We start from the raw sequence: 18,090 nt of genomic DNA, 5'->3' as shown, positions 1-18,090 counted from the left end.
TAGTAATTTCCTGAAATAAAAACCAATGGTTGAACTATTAATTTCTATCGTTGTTCAATCCAATTGTGAAACTAACCAAATGCCATAAGCACCAAACTAAATGCTGTATAAGCTGATATCTACAAGTAAAAATGAGCCACAGACTCTTGTTACACAATGTGGTTGGTGGTCCAGCAGCATAGTTATCACCTGGGAGCTTGTTGGAAAGTGCATTTCACAAAATCCCCAAGTGAATGTGACACACTTTAATATCTGAGAAGTACCGCAGATAACCGAAGGCTTATAACTAAATTACAATGCTGAAAAATATCCAACTTACTGGAAGTTGATGAAAATATCTATGATAATAAAGCAGAATGGGGCAATTTCTGATTTATGGATTTAGGAACAAAAGAGTTCAGCCACAACATTGCTTTCTTAAAGATTACTTCATTCAAAGTGGAAGCTCTACTTTGCAAATACAGAACTCCCTGCAGAATCCAGACTTAAGCTCTGAGTTCTTACTGCCTCAGGAGGATTTTGAAAAATAAAAAACAATAACAACATCATATCAGTTCCCATAAGTAAAGGATCTCTGTGAGCTGAAAGTCCCCATGGGAACTGCATATCTGTCCCTCAAGGATCCCTTTCTAATGAATGAAAGCATCAATGGATCATGATCCAGAGGTCAGCATAGTATCACACAGTGAATATTCAATAAAATAAATCATAAAAGCAGCCTGATCCCATCTATATACTATATATATTCTACAGGCTCTCTCTGAGAAGGATGAGTCTAGACTTGGCTCAGTAATAAAAGAGGCATGTTTGTGCAGCATTTTAAGAACTTTGAGGATATTTGGTAGAAGACATATTTTGGGTGCAGAATGGTGTTTTTAGCTTAAGAATATGAACTTTAAGTAGAAGAAAAACACCTGATGGTTGTTTTGCAAACAGCTTTATTTATATCCTAGAAAAAAATTTAAATATAAAATTTCAGTCCGTAACAAAAGGGATGTCTTGATCTGCCGATACATAAATTCATCAGCTCACAAGGATGTTAATAAACATCTCTCTTACTGCTGGTGACATTAAGAGGAAGATTTCTTCAAGGCATAGAAATCAACACCTGGGTATATTTTGGTGTTCAAGGACTAGCACGATGTGACGAACCAGCTTTCCTAAAGTCACAGATTTAGAATTAACATTATCTAAAAAGCACTGACTGGATTTTTCACTTCTGAAAGAATACAACCCCTCTAACTTGTTCAGTCATTTTCGACAGATGAAAACCTATTAGAAAACTTTTGAATCCTCTTTCTTTCCTAATGAACCTGTTACTTATTCATGCTTCTACGTCATTACTGACATCACACTCTTCATTTCTCATATCATTAGTCAGTCTTCAAAGCCTGAGATGTATTTCCTTGAAATGCCCTGGTGCCCATCTCTAATTCTTCGCTCTAACTTCCAGCCCCTTTGACAAGTCCCCGTCCCCTAGATTTTAGTAGTAGTCTCCTTTTTAGCCTCTCTGACTCCAATCTCCCTCCATTCGATTCATCTTACACATTGTTGCAGCCCAATCTTCCTTAAATAACATGTCAATCATACAACTCTACTACATCAAATACTCCAAAGTAGACATATGATGAATAAGAGAAGTCTGGAATATACATGTTCAAATTAGGATCTGTGTATCTTACTGTACATATTTACTGACTATCTACACAAATGTATACAATGTACACAGATGTATTAGTTTCTTCTCTGAACAAAGCTATCACAAATTACCACAAGCTTAGTGGCTTAGAAGAACACATATTAACTTTCATACAGTTGTGGAGGTCAGGATTCCATCATCAGCTTCACTGAGCTAAAGTCAAATTGTTGGCAGGGTTGGTTCGTTCTGGACACTATGAAGGGAGAATCTGTTTCTTTGCCTTTTTCAGCCGCCAGGGGCTGCCCATACTCCTTGGTGTATGGTCCCGTCATCCAGCTTCAATCCAATCTCTGTTTCTATCATCACATCACCTTCTTGTCTAGTTGACTCCTCCTGTGTCCCTGTGATTACACTGAACCCACCAGAATAATCCAGAATAATCTCTTCACTCCGAGATCCTTTACTTGATCATATTTGCAAACTCCCCATTTATAAGATCAAGTGGGATTTATTCCAGAGATGTAAGCCCCATTCAATATTTTTTAAAAATCAGTGTAATCCACCATATTAACAGGCTAAAGAAGAAAATCACATGATCATATCAATCAATGCAGAAAAAGCATTTGACAAAATTCAACACCTGCTCGTAATAAGAACTCTCAGAAATACAGAAATAGAGGGGAACTTCCTCAACTTGATAAACCTCCAATTAATATTTCATGGTGAATGCCTGGATATTTTCCCCCACCAAGACTGGGAACAAGGGAAGGATGTCTATTTTCACCACAATTATTCAAGTTCTAGCTGGTGCACCAAGGGAAAAAAAGGAAGTAAAAGACATAGAGATTGGAAAGGAAACAAAATTCTCCCTATTTGTAGATGACATGATTGTCTCTGCAGCAATCCCAGGAAGTCACACACATTTCTTTCTCTCTCTCTCTTAAATCTCAGGATACAAAATAAGTATAGATAAAGTCAATTGTATTTCTACATATGAGCAATTAATACATGGACACTGAAATTTAAAAAACAGTATCATTTATAATCACTCAAAAAAATTGAAATACTTAGGTGTAAATCTAACAAAACAGGACTTATATGATGAAAGCTAAACAATGATGATGAAAGAAATCAAAGAAGATATAAATAAATGAAAAGACATATTGTGTTTATGGATTAGAAGACTCAACAACAGTAAAGATGTCAATTCTCCCAAAACTGATATAGCGATTTAACACATTTGCATCAAAATTGCAGCATGATTTTTTTGTAGATGTGGACAAGATTATTCTAAAATTTATATGGAAAAGAAAAGAAACTGGCATTGCTAAGACAATTTTGTTAAAGAATGAAAAATGGGAGAAGTCATTCCTCTGTTAAGGCTCTCTATATAAGTACAGTATCAAGAGAGTACAGTATTGGAGGAAGAATAGACACATACATCTATGGAACATAATAAAGAACAAAGAAATATGCCCATCTAATTGTTGACAGAGATGTAAAAGTAATTCAATGGAGAAAAAATAACCTTTTCAACAATGCTCTGGCACTGCTCCAGTGCCAGAGCAACTGGACATCTATAGGCAAAAAAAAAAATGAACCTTGACCTAAGTCTCACATCTTACACAAAAGTAACTCAAAAGGAGTCACAAACTTATGGGGATCTATGGCTAAGCAAAGAGATCTTAGATTTGATACTAAAAGCATGATCTAAAAAAGGAAAAAACTGATAAATTGGACTTCATCAAAATTTAAAACTTTTGCTCTGTGAAAGATTCTATTAAGAGGATGAAAGACAAGTTACAGACTGAGAGAAAATATCTGCAAACCATTTATCAGACAAAGGACTAGTACCTAGAACATTAAAGAATTCTCAAAACTCAATAATAAGAAAACAAATCACTCAAAGAATAAACAAAAGATTTGAACAGACGCTTCACCAAAAAGTTATAGGGATGGCAAATAAGTACATGAAAAGTTGTTCATTGTTACTTCCAATTACAATTTCAATGCAAAGCAAACCCACAACGATATATCATTACACACCTATCAGAATGGCTAAAAAAAAAATGCTGGCAAATATGAACAGAAACTCTATCACTCAAACACTGCTGGTGAAAATGTAAAATGGTACAGCCACTCTGGAAAACACTTTGACAGTTTCTTATAAAACTAAACACGTACCATACAATCCAGCAATTGCACTTTTGGGCACTTAACCCAGAGAAATGAAAACTTATGTTTGAACAAACCTGTACATGAACATTTATAGCATCTTTATTCATAATAGCTGAAAACTGGAAACAGTTCAGCTGTCCTTCGACAGGTGAATGGTTAACAAACAGCAGTACATTCATACCTTGGAATGCTACTCAGCCACAAAAAGGAACAATTATTGCTACATGCAACACCCTGGAGGAATCTCCAGAGAATTATACTGAGTGAAAAACACCAAGCCCGAAAGGTTACATGCTCTATAATTCCATATATATAACACTCTTGAAATGACAAAATATATAAAGGAAGAACAGATTGGCAGTTGTCAGGAGTCAAGGAGGGGATGTGGGCAGGGAGGAAGTGAGAGTAGCTATAAAAAGGCAATGTGAGGGATTCTTGCAGTGATGGAAATGTTATATCTTAACTGTATCAGTGTCAATATCCTGATTGTGATATTATACTATAGTTTTGCTAGATGGTAGCATTAGGAGAAAGTGGGTAAAGGGTACACAAGAGTTCTTTCTGTCATTTCTTACAACGGCACATTAATCTACAATTATTCCAAAGTAAAAATTTTAATTAAAAAAGTGTGTGTGTGTGTGTGTGTGTGTGTGTGTGTGTGTGTGTATTATAGTTGGATCACTTCACTCCTCTGCTCAAAACCCTCTGCTGACTTTTCATCTCATGCAAAGAAAAGCCAAACTCCTACAAAGGCCTAGAAGGATGCCTGATCTGACCTTTTTCCTCTTGGCCTCATCTCCCTTGCTCTCCCCTTCAGCCATGGTGGCCTCAGGCACATTCCCACTCAGAGCCTCAGCAGTTGTTCCCTCAGAGGAAAACCCTCTTCTCCAAAACACCCATGATTTATTCTATCAGTTCTTCAAGATCTGTGCTCAAAAGTCTTCAGTGAGCCCCACCACTACCACGCTATTGAAAACTGCCTTCTCTTCCTTCCCCTATTCTTCTGTGCTTCATTTTTCTGCATCACACCAATCATGGTCAGAGAAACTATATAATTTATACATTTGTTTATTAACCACACAACCAATCAACCCCCCCCACCTTCTTCTTCTTCTTCCTCCCCTCCCCCTTCCCCCTCTCCTCCTCCTCTTTCTTTTTCTTCCATCTCTATAGGTCAGAAGTTACTCTTTCACTGCAGCTTCCCAGGTGCAAAGAACACTGCCTACCAGTGGCTTTCAACAAATAGTTGTTGAAGGAAGGAAGGAAGGAAATGAGGGAGAAAAGGAGGCATCCCTGCAATCTGGGACAAAAATGATATGGACAGTTATATTAAAGGCCACTGAAAAAAACTTAAAACCAACAGAAAATTGTAACAGTAACGTTCAAGATGGAAAATTATTTTAAAGTTTTATCATTAGGAGCTTGTTAAAAGAAAGTAGAACCATAAATGAACCCTTTCCCTCTCTTCTTACGGTTTATATGTAATAGAGGAAGTAAACTTTTATCAGCCTATAGGAGCAACATGAGAAAGGTAAGAGAAAAAATCATTATTGGCATAAAATGTAGCTTGGAAGAAGGCTTGAGGTCATGTTTGGAATGGTTAGAGAAAGGCATGTTAAATAATCTTTCCCAGCAGGATGGTTAGAAAAAGTCAGGGAAGGAACTGAACAGAAGTGCTTGACCACCAGAGCTCCCCAGGCTCCCTGTGACCCAGCACCTCCTCCAGCAGACCACAGCACCACTCTGCAGAGAAGCGGAGACTACCTGGGTACCTCATGCTCCCCTGCTACCCACCTAAGCAAGTGGTCCCTCATCCCCTTGGTTACCATACCCCAGAAGTTGCTGGGTAGAAAGGCATCAGAGGGCTCGTACCCTCTGGCCTCTACTGATGACCCACCTGGCTCTAAAAGCTTTTCCGAACAAAACCCATCATGGCTCACATCCTGGTCTACCTTTGTCACACCAGACGATCAACCCTTCCAGGTAATCCAACATCAACCAGGTCCTTATTTCCAAATGACTCTCTCGTCCCCTAATTTCCCATCCCACCCTCTCAAATCCAATATTATCTTACACATAGATTCTTTGTAGAAAATAGAAAAGGAAATGCTTCACCACTTGTTTTATGAAGCCAGCATAACCCTGATACCAAAACTTAACCAAAGTATTACAAGAAAAGAAAATTACACACCAATGTCCTTCATGAATACAGACACAGAAATCCTTAACAAATATTAGCATATCGAATCGAGCCATATCACAAAATAATAGCACATCATGCACATCATAGCTCCACATTCAAAAATCAGTGTAATTCACATTAGAAGATTATGATTATCTTGATAAATGTAGAAAAAAACTGACAAAATTCAATACCCATTATTAATAAAAATTCTCAAACTAAAAAAGAGAAGGTAATTTCCTCATTCAGATAAAGGTCATCTATGAAAACCCCACAGCTAACATCATACTTAACGATGAAAGACTGAATGCCTTCCCCCTAAGACTGAGAACAAGACAAGGATGTCCATTTTCACCACTTCTAACTAACACTGTAATGGAAATCTTAGCAACGAGAAAAAAGGAAAAAAAAAAAATTACTGGAACTAATGAATGAAAATAGTAAGGCTGCAGGATAAGAAGTTAATTTTTAAAAATCAGTTTCAGCAAAATTTTAAATTTTGCTCATTAAAAAACACACAGCACATACATCTGACAAAGAACTCATATCTAAAATATATATACAAATATTGAATCATTATGTTGTACACCTGAAACTAATATAATGTTATATGTCAATCATGCCTCAATTAAAAAAAAAATCTCACTGAAAAGCAAAAGTGCTCTTGTAAAGCTGCCAGATACAACCTTAACTGCTTTTCCTAATATTAAATAATTTGTAGAATGACAATATCAGCTCTGTATATAGTACTGTGAAAAATAATGGTTTTATATTAACTTCAACAAATATTTTTAATTAAAAAATAAAGAACTACCACAAATCAACAATTTAAAAAAATTTTTTACTAGGCAAAGACTTGGGCCAAACACCTCACAAAGGAGATACATATATAAAAGGTGTTCAAGATCATGAGTCATCAGGAAAATACAAATTAAGATACTATTTCAAACCAACCAGAACGGCTTTCCCCCACCAGTCATCCCCCTCCTCTGCTGCTGGTCTCTATTGTCACGTCCCTGTCAGAAATCATCTTGTATATAAACGTATACACTTGTTTACTGTGTGCTCCTTCGACGAGAAATACTGACACCCTGGGAGGAAAGGACCTCGTCTGTTGCATTCACTGCTGCACCCCCGGGATCAGGAGCATTGCCTGGCAGAGACTGTGCACCTAACATACATCTGTTGAAAGAATGAATGTCACTAACACAGTAAAGTATGTCTTCTGCCATGAGGTCCATCAAGACATAGTCTCTTTTTTTTTTAGTGAGTTGGGGTTTTTTTAATCTTTATTGAAGTATAATTGCTTCACAATACTGTGTTGGTTTCTGTTGTACAACAAATCAGCCATATGCATACATATGTCCCCATATCCCCTCCCTCTTGAGCCTCCCTCCCACCCTCCTTATCCCTCCCCTCTAGGTCATCGCAAAGCATGAAAAGACAGCCCTCAGAACGGGAGAAAATATTTGTAGAAGACATAGTCTTCAAAAAGGAAAATAGGAGAGAAGGAGAAAACAAAAGAAGTGTACACAGTCAAGTAAAGCAAAATACTACCTCTGGTGCCACTTAGAGGCATAAAGTAAATTAGGCCATAGACCGATACCTAGAAGGAGGCAATCAAAAAAGCCTGTGAAAGCCCATGAGTAATGCAGACATTTCTCCATAGAAATGGCTCTATAGGAAATACTGCAAAATATAGAAGGTATAGTGCCTCAGATCGAGAACCTGCCTTCAGGAAGGTTCTGACCTAAACATTAGTAATAACTGATTTTAATATCTCGTTATATAAGGAAGTCATTCCTGCACCTCAGATTCACAGATAGTAGAAAACTACAGTATTGACTCACACCTAAGTAAATAACCTAAGTTTTGCTGCTTAAGTATCTATAAATGAAAAACTCTTCAACTTAGAATGCCTTTGCCTCATAACCCTAATTTCTTCTGTTATTATTCTGAGCCATGGCAGAGAGGGAAGGCAGAGTAGGGAGTAGGAAGGAGGAGTATGCAGGCATGAAGTGGGAGGGTTGTGGCATCTGGTGGCCTGAGACATCCAGGTGAATTTGACCAGTGGTGTTCTCAGGAAAATCTCCTCACCTTGTGAACCGTACCTAGCAGAGAGCCAGGGACAAGGTGAGTATTCGGTAGGTACCTAATGAATGAACATTCTTCCAAACAATGATTTTAAGAGATGGCTTAAAGATCCAGGTTTAGGAATGTTTTTTGTTTTCTAACCCTAAGGCCATTTATTCAACTTTAGTAAGTAATTAGTACAACAAGCCCCTGGCAGATACACAGCACAAAGTCCCATGCTGTAGGCACACATAATGCAAAATAATGGAAACCACTGGCAGAGAATCTGACAAGAAGAAAGCTCTAAAATAATATAATTATTTTATTTGTATCTCACAGGCCAAAAACCTAGGAACTTGTCTTCTTAATGATCCCGTTCTTGGGTATTTTTTCCTTGTGTATTCATTACACTTCCACTTCATTCTTTTAAACTAAGGTATAACTGCACATGTTTCAGCATGTCTTTTCTTATCACTTATTCCCTCTGGGATTGGCAACTAAAGTAACTGCTCGGTAGGCTCAAATCCTTTTATCCATTTCAGATGCTTAAAGCTTGCTTACAGCATCTTTCTATGAAATTCATGATCATTTGTTTCTCACCGACATAAAATGATTTAAATGGGAAAGGAATTATCTGGAAAAGAATGCTATTCCATATAGATCCACACCAGAATAAAAAGAAAAAAATGAAATTTCAGTATAAGACATCACCATTTGATTTTAGAGCTGGACCTAAATCAGCTAGTGCTAATTTCATCTCTTCGTTTTCTTAATGGGTAAATTAATGGTAATTTCTGAAATTTTAAGGGGAAATCAGAAAGGGTTGTACTCTTACAGGTTAAGCCTCTCCGCCTTGCGGGCTGGGGTTTGACAAATAGTTAATGAATGAGTATGTGAACAGATGAAAGAAGGAATTTATAAGTATTCTTCTAAATAATGGTCATAAAGCTAGTTAGTGGTATAGCCAGGACTACCCAGTTTTCTTTATTTCTTCCTTGGTAACTCATAAGTTGCAGCTACATGAACAGCTTAGTTAGTTGTCAGAGGAGCGGCAATGTCATCGAATCCCGGACTGACCTCTGTAGTGTGTTTTTTCGCATTCTGCTTTTAGATGTGCAAACAAAAAAGAAGAATGAAAAGTGCCAAGTGGGCTGACATAAGAAAATTGCACTGTAGCCAGATCACACATAGAAAATGACAGAAAAAAGGTAGGCAGAGATGGCTCTGTGATTTTCTTCTCACTCTCACCTGATCTAAGAAATACAAAAGGTACAAAGTTAGAATGCATTAGCTGTCAAATCAACAACGTTCCATTAGAGGTACAGCCTTCTCTAACAATGCAGCCATTTCACAACCACGGGCTTGACATAGTCCACAACCAGGGAACAAGCGGCAGAAATAATCAGGAACAAGAACATCATGTGATAATGCAGACACTATACTTACTCTTCCAGGAAGTGCTGCTGGGGTCCTATAATAGAGCCGGGCCGGCATATTCTGATCCAAGCAATTATTTCCGCGTGTGTAAACCTGTAGTGTTTCATGACATAACAGGCTATCAAGGTCCCTGTTCTTCCAAGACCAGCTGTAAGAGAGGGAAACACAACAAGAAATACAAAATACAGCAAATGCACCCACAAAAACACTGAAATTAAACCCTGTCCAGAAGTTGCTATGGTTTCAAATTTAATACAAGATTTTTAAACCCAGGCAATAATGTAATGCTTTTTCATGATTGGGGGGGGAGGGGTTGAAAGATAATTCTAACTCAAGAAATTTTTTAAAAATAGATCATATGATCAAAATAAACATATGTAAAAATATATATAAAACTCAGAGCAAGGATCTTGAAAATTATGGAGAGTTCAACCCCCAAGGGCCTTTGAGAATGACTGTCTTTGTGAACATTGTTAAGGCAATACTGGTTCCAGACAAGCACTTGCAAAATATCAGCTGTCAGGGACTTCCCTGGAGGTCCAGCGGTTAAGACTCCACGCTCCCAATGCAGGGGGGCCTGGTTTCGATCCCTGGTTGGGGAACTAAGATCCCACATTTCACCGCAACTAAGCCCACGTACCGCAACTAGAGAAGCCCGTGCGCCACACCAAAGAGCCAGTTCAGCCAAAAGTAAATAAATAAATTTTTTTAAATATATAAACTAACTTAAAAAAAAAATCAGCTGTCAGGTGTCCCCATGCTCCCCATCCTTAGCTCCAGCCCAGGCTGAGATGAACCTTCAGTTAACAGTTTCTGGACTTCCCTGGTGGCGCAGTGGTTAAGAATCTTCCTGCCAATGCAGGGGACATGGGTTCAAGCCCTGGCCCGGGAAGATCCCACATGCCGTGGAGCAACTAAGCCCGTGCACCACAACTACTGAGCCCACGTGCCACAATTACTGAAGCCCATGCACCTAGAGCCTGTGCTCTGCAACAAGGGAAGCCACTGCAACAAGAAGCCTGCGCACTGCAACAAAGAGTAGCCCCCGCTCGCTGCAACTAGATAAAGCCCACCCACAGCAAGACCCAACACAACCAAAAAATAATTAATTTATTATTTTTAAAAAAACACTTTGTGTGTGTGACTCTGAGTCAGTAGTGTAACTGATTATATTATCATGGTCATTTTTTTAAGCCTATTTAAATGGTGAGGTTTTTTTTAACTTATCGTAGAATAAGGAATTATAGAATCAAAGTAAGAAGACACCATAAGCATCATCAGGCCCCATTAGCTGCCTAACTCATGACTGTTTCAATACTATCTCCACCAGGTGGTCCTAACCTCTATGTAACTCCTTCAGAGACCAGGATTTCATTATTTCCTCAGCCAATAGGTATTGATGGAGCAGCTACTACCTGCCAGGTACTGTGCTAGAAGTTGGGGATAAGGTGACGAATAAAACAGACATGGTCCTGGCCCTTATGAGAGCACACAATCCACTAAGAACCAAGCCAACAGAAGTGCTCAAGTTTCCTTTCCTGAGACTCTTACATTTTTTGGAAACTTTTGTGTCAACATATTTCTTATGTTGAACCCAATTTCTGTTATGTAGGAGAAATTAATATAATTAGAAATGATTTTCAAGGACGTATTGGTTACTATCATGATCAAAATGTTCTTCAAAGTGTTTTTACATATTGTGATTTTTTTTCTCTCTCCAGAGAAACAAAAGTGATAGGATGAAGATGGCAGTGTGGGAAGACGTGGAGTTAGTGTCTCCCCACAATTAGGGCGCCTGCCGGCCACCAGTGAAGGACTGATGCCCAAGGAGATGGGAGGAACCCCCAAGTGAACCAGTAGGATGTGGGGGGACTGAGGGGGAAGCAGAAGTGGAGGCCAGGCAGAATCGGTACCCCTGAGGCCGGGGAGATCAGGAGAGGCAGGCAGGAGGGACTCTCCAGGAAGAGCAGGAGAGGAGTGGAGGGCAATCGCCTGGCCCTCCAGGGAGCCTGCTGAGCTCCCAAGCTGGTACCCCCTCTCCAAAGCCCCATCAAGGCCACGTGGGTCCTGGGGCCATAAGAGGGAGGCCGGGGAGATCAGGAGAGACAGGCGGGAGGAGGCATCTGGGAGGAGTGGGAGAGGTGCGGAGGGCAACTGCCCCGCCCACTCGGGCCTGGGGAGCCTGCTGAGCTCCTAGGCCGGTTCCCTGCACTCCAAGGCTGCCCCCCCCCGGGGGGCATAGGAGGGAGGCCGGGGAGATCAGGAGAGGAAGGCAGGAGGAGCCCTCCCAGACTGGAGGAGCAGGAGAGGAGAGGAGGGCATTTACCCCACCCACTCAAGCCCAGGAAGCCTGCTGGGCTCCTAGGTGAGGTCCCCTGCCCTCTGAAACCAGGGATGGGGGGCACGCCTGGGCCCCTTCTGTTCCTTGAGCCTAAGTCCCACCCACCACAGCCCCCAGGACCTTTTCCAGCCCTATGGGTCCTGAGCATTAGCCACACCCACCACCCAAACCTTGCCCTTTCTTAGGCCCCGCCCTCCACAGCCAAGGCCTTTTCCCCCTTTATTTGTTTTTCTTTTCTCTCCTCCTCTTTTTTACTATTGTGGTACTGATGTACCTTAGGCTTATTGATTCATCTATATTTTTATTTTTATATTCTTTCTAACATATGTGTCAGTTTCCTAATCTAATTTTATTTTTTACTTTGTTATTGTTCTCTTTTTTTTTTTTTCCCATCCCATGCAACTTGCAGGATCTTGGTTCCTGAGCCGGGGGTCAGGCCAAAGCTCCTGCGGTGGGAGCTCCGAGTCCAAACCACCGGACAAACAGAGAACCTCAGACCTCAGGGAATATTCATCGGAATGAGGTCTCACAAAGTTCCTCATCTCAGCACCAAGACCTAGCTCTACACAATAGCTGACAAACTCCAGTGTTGGAAGCCTCAGGCCAAACAACCAATAAGACAGGAACACAATCCCACTCATAACAAAAAAAAAGAGACAGAAAAAACGATGTCACAGATGAAGGAGCAAGGTAAAAACCTACAAGACCAAATAAATGAAGAGGAAATAGGCAATCTACCTGAAAAAGAATTCAGAGCAATGATAGTAAAGATGATCCAGAATCTTGGAAATAGAATGGAGGCACGGATTGAGAAAATACAAGAAATGTTTAACAAGATCTGGAAGAACTAAAGAACAAACAAACAGAGATGAACAACACAATAACTGAAATGAAAAATACACTAGAAGGAATCAATAACAGAATAACTGAGGCAGAAGAACGAATAAGTGAGCTGGAAGACAAAATGATGGAAATAACTGCAAGGAGCAGAATAAAGAAAAAAGAATGAAAAGAATTGAAGACAATATCAGAGACCTCTGGAGCAACACTAAACGTGCCAACATTCGAATTAGAGGGGTTCCAGAAGAAGAAGAGAAAAAGAAAGGGTCTGAGAAAACATTTGAAGAGATTATAGTCAAAAACTTCCCTAACATGGGAAAGGAAATAGTCACCCAAGTCCAGGAAGCACAGAGAGTCCCATACAGGATAAACGCTAGGAAAAACACACCAAGACACATACTAATCAAACTAACAAAAATTAAATTCAAAGAAAAAATATTAAAAGCAGCAAGGGAAAAACAAAAAATAACACACAAAGGAATCCCCATAAGGTTATCAACCGATTTTTCAGAGGAAACTCTGCAGGCCAGAGGCAGTGGCAGAATACACTTAAGGAGAATGAGGGGAGGAGCTTCAAGATGGCAGAAGAGTAAGACGTGGAGATCACCTTCCTCCCCAAAAATACATCAGAAATACATCTATATGTGGAACAACTCCTACAGAATACCTACTGAATGCTGGCAGAAGAACTCAGACCTCCCAAAAGGCAAGAAACGCCCCATGTAACTGGGTAGGGCAAGAGAAAAAAGAAAAAACAGACACAAAAGAATAGGGATGGGACCTGCAACAGTGGGAGGGAGCTGTGAAGGAGGAAAGGTTTCCACACACTAGGAAGCCCCTTCGCAGGCGGAGACTGTCAGTGGCGGAGGGGGGGAGCTTTGGAGCCACGGAGGAGAGCGCAGCCACAGGGGTGCGGAGGGCAAAGCGGAGAGATTCCCGCACAGAGGCTCAGTGCCGACCAGCACTCACCAGCCCGAGAGGCTTGTCTGCTCACCCGCCGGGGCGGGCGGGGGCTGGGAGCTGAGGCTCGGGCTTCAGGCGGATCCCAGGGAGAGGACTGGGGTTGGCGGCGTGAACACAGCCTGAAGGGGTTAGCGCACCACAGCTAGCCGGGAGGGAGTCCAGGAAAAAGTCTGCAGCTGCCAAAGAGGCAAGAGACTTTTTCTTGCCTCTTTGTTTCCTGGTGCGCGAGGAGAGGGGATTCAGAGCGCCACCTAAACGAGCTCCAGAGACGGGCACGAGCTGTGGCTATCAGCGCGGACCCCAGAGATGGGCAGGACATGCTAAGGCTGTGGCTGCAGCCACCAAGAAGCCTGTGTGCGAGCACAGGTCACTCTCCACACCTCCCCTCCTGGGAGCCTGTGCAGCCCGCCACTGCCAGGGTCCCGTGATCCAGGGACAACTTCCCCGGGAGAACACATGGCACAACTCAGGCTGGTGCAACATCACACTGGCCTCTGCCGCCGCAGGCTCCCCCCGCATCCGTACCCCTCCCTCCCCCCGGCCTGAGTGAGCCAGAGCCCCCGAATCAGCTGCTCCTTTAACCCCGTCCTGTGTGAGCGAAGAACGGACGCCCTCAGGTGACCTACACGCAGAGGCGGGTCCATATCCAAAGCTGAACCCCAGGAGCTGTGCGAACAAAGAAGAGAAAGGGAAATTTCTCCCAGCAGCCTCAGGAGCAGTGGATTAAATCTCCACATTCAACTTGATGTGCCTGCATCTGTGGAATACCTGAATAGACAACGAATCATCCCAAGTTGAGGAGGTGGACATACGAGCAACAATATATATATTTTCTTCCCTTTGCTCTTTTTGTGAGTGTGTATGTGTATGCTTCTGTCTGTGATATTGTCTGCATAGCTTTGTTTTTACCATTTGTCCTGGGTTCTGTCTGTCCGTTTTTTTTTGTTTGTTTGTTTGTTTTTAGTATAGTTTTTAGCACTTGTTATCATTGGTGATTAGTTTTTTGATTTGGTTGCTCTCTTCTTTCTTTTTCTATGTTTTTATTACTTAAAAAATTTTTTTAATAATTATTTTTTGTTTTAATTATTTTATTTTACTTTATTTTATTTTATCTTCTTCTTTCTTTCTTTCTTATTTTTCCCCCCTTTATTCTGAGCCGTGTGGATGACAGGCTATTGGTGCTCCAGCCAGACGTCAGGGCTGTGCCTCTGAGGTGGGAGAGCCAAGTTCAGGACACTGGTCCACAGGAGACCTCCCAGCTCCACATAATATCAAACAGCAAAAATCTCCGAGATCTCCTTCTCAACACCAAGACCGAGCTCCACTCAACGACCAACAAGCTACAGTGCTGCACACCCTATGCCAAACAACTAGCAAGAGAGGAACACAACCCCAGCCATTAGCAGAGAGGCTGCCTAAAATCATAATGAGGTCACAGACACCCCAAAAACACACCACCAGACGTGGACCTGCCCACCAGAAAGACAAGATCCAGCCTCATCCACCAGAACACAGGCACTAGTCCCCTCCACCAGGAAGCCTACACAACCCACTGAACCAACCTTAGCCACTGGGGACAGACACCAAAATCAATGGGAATTATGAACCTGCAGCCTGCGAAAAGGAGACCCAAACACAGTAAGTTAAGCAAACAGAGAAGACAGAGAAACACACGGCAGATGAAGGAGCAAGGTAAAAACCCATCAGACCTAACAAATGAAGAGGAAATAGGCAGTCTACCTGAAAAAGAATTCAGAATAATGATAGTAAAGATGATCCAAATCTTGGAAATAGAATGGAGAAAATACAAGAAACGTTTAACAAGGAACTAGAAGAACTAAAGAGCAAACAAACAGTGATGAACAACACAATAAACGAAATTAAAAATTCTCCACAAGGGATCAATAGCAGAATAACTGAGGCAGAAGAACGGATAAGTGACCTGAAAGATAAAATGGTGGAAATAACTACTGCAGAGCAGAATAAAGAAAAAAGAATGAAAAGAATTGAGGGCAGTGTCAGAGACCTCTGGGACAACATTAAACGCACCAACATTCAAATTATATGAGTCCGAGAAGAATAAGAGAAAAAGAAAGGGACTGAGAAAATATTTGAAGAGATTACAGTTGAAAATTTCCCTAATATGGGAAAGGAAATAGTTAATCAAGTGCAGGAAGCATAGCGAGTCCCACGCAGGATAAATCCAAGGAGAAACATGCCAAGACACATATTAATGAAACTATCAAAAATTAAATACAAAGAAAAATTATTGAAAGCAGCAAGGGAAAAGCAACAAATAACACACAAGGGAATCCCCATAAGGTTAACAGCTGACCTTTCAGCAGAAACTCTGCAAGCCAGAAGGGAGTGGTAGGACATATTTAAAGTAATGAAGGAGAAAAACGTACAACCAAGGTTACTCTACCCAGCAAGGATCTCATTCAGATTTGACGGAGAAATTAAAACCTTTACAGACAAGCAAAAATTAAGAGAATTCAGCACCACCAAACCAGCTTTACAACAAATGCGAAAGGAACTTCTCTAGGCAGGAAACACAAGAGAAGGAAAAGACCTACAATAACAGACCCAAAACAATTAAGAAAATTGTAATAGGAATGTACATATCAATAATTACCTTAAATGTAAATGGATTAAATGCTCCAACCAGAAGACATACACTGGGTGAATGGATACAAAAACAAGACCCATATATATGCTGTCTACAAGAGACCCACTTCAGACCTAGGGACACATACAGACTGAATGTGAGGTGCTAGAAAAAGATATTCCATGCAAATGGAAATCAAAAGAAAGCTGGAGTACCAATTCTCATATCAGACAAAATAAACTTTAAAACAAAGACAATTACAAGAGACAAAGCAGGACATTACATAATGATCAAGGGATCAATCCAAGAAGATATAACAATTGTAAATATTTATGCACCCAACATAGGAGCACCTCAATACATAAGGCATATACTAACAGCCATAAAAGGGAAAATTGACAGTAACACAATCATAGTAGGGGACTTTAACACCTACTTTCACCAATGGACAGATCATCCAAAATGAAAATAAATAAGGAAACACAAGCTTTAAATGTTACATTAAACAAGATGGACTTAATTGATATTTATAGGACATTCCATCCAAAAACAACAGAATACACTTTCTTCTCAAGTGCTCATGGAACATTCTCCAGGATAGATCATATCTTGGGTCACAAATCAAACCTTGGTAAATTTAAGAAAATTGAAATCGTATCAAGTATCTTTTCCAACCACAACGCTATGAGACTAGATATCAATTACAGGAAAAATTCTGTAAAAAAAACTAACACATGGAGGCTAAACAATACACTACTTAATAACCAAGAGATCACTGAAGAAATCAAAGAGGAAATCAAAAAATACCTAGAAACAAATGACAATGAAAACACGATGACCCAAAACCTATGGAATGCAGCAAAAGCAGTTCTAAGAGGGAAGTTTATAGCAATACAATCCTACCTTAAGAAACAAGAAACATCTCAAATAAACAACCTAAACTTACACCTAAAGCAATTAGAGAAAGAAGAACAAAAACAACCCAAAGTTAGCAGACGGAAAGAAATCATAAAGATCAAATCAGAAATAAATGAAAAAGAAATGAAACGATAGCAAAGATCAATAAAACGAAAAGCTGGTTCTTTGAGAAGATAAACAAAATTTAAAAACCATTAGCCAGACTCATCAAGAAAAAAAGGGAGACTCAAATCAATAGAATTAGAAATAAAAAAGGAGAAGTAACAACTGACACTGCAGAAATACAAAGGATCATGACAGATTACTACAAGCAACTATATGCCAATAAAATGGACAACCTGGAAGAAATGAAAAAATTCTTAGAAATGAACAACCTTCCGAGATTGAACCAGAAAGAAATAGAAAATATGAACAGACCAATCACAAGCACTGAAATTCAAACTGTGATTAAAAATCTTCCAACAAACAAAAGCCCAGGACCAGATGGCTTCACAGGTGAATTCTATCAAACATTTAGAGAAGAGCTAACACCTATCCTTCTCAAACTATTCCAAAAGATAGCAGAGGGAGGGACACTCCCAAACTCATTCTATGAGGCCACCATCACTCTGATACCAAAACCAGAAAAAGATGTCACAAAGAAAGAAAACTACAGGCCAATAACACTCATGAACATAGATGCAAAAATCCTCAACAAAATACTAGCAAACAGAATCCAACAGCACATTAAAAGGATCATACACCATCATCAAGTGGGGTTTATCCCAGGAATGCAAGGATTCTTCAGTATACGCAAATCAATCAACGTGATACACCATATTAACAAGTTGAAAGAGAATGACCATATGATCATCTCAATAGATGCAGAGAAAGCTTTCAACACAATTCAACACTCATTTATGATAAAAACC

At 40.2% G+C, this 18,090-nt stretch overlaps 1 protein-coding gene across 4 annotated transcripts in view; it reads right to left on the bottom strand.

Annotated features, from left to right (window-relative positions):
* Positions 1 to 18,090, bottom strand: part of CDC14A (cell division cycle 14A) — a 182,393-nt gene that overhangs the window by 41,539 nt on the left and 122,764 nt on the right. For all 4 annotated transcript variants that reach the window (XM_059900504.1, XM_059900512.1, XM_059900490.1 and 1 more), the window contains one exon: positions 9,519 to 9,657. In XM_059900504.1, the coding sequence (XP_059756487.1) occupies positions 9,519 to 9,657 (139 nt within the window). The remainder of the gene's footprint in view (positions 1 to 9,518; positions 9,658 to 18,090) is intronic.

This window comes from Balaenoptera ricei, chromosome 1 (assembly GCF_028023285.1).
Source record: "Balaenoptera ricei isolate mBalRic1 chromosome 1, mBalRic1.hap2, whole genome shotgun sequence".
NCBI lineage: Eukaryota > Metazoa > Chordata > Mammalia > Artiodactyla > Balaenopteridae > Balaenoptera > Balaenoptera ricei.
The sequence above is the reverse complement of the archived record's forward strand: the minus strand, read 5'-3'. Positions and strand labels throughout refer to the sequence as shown.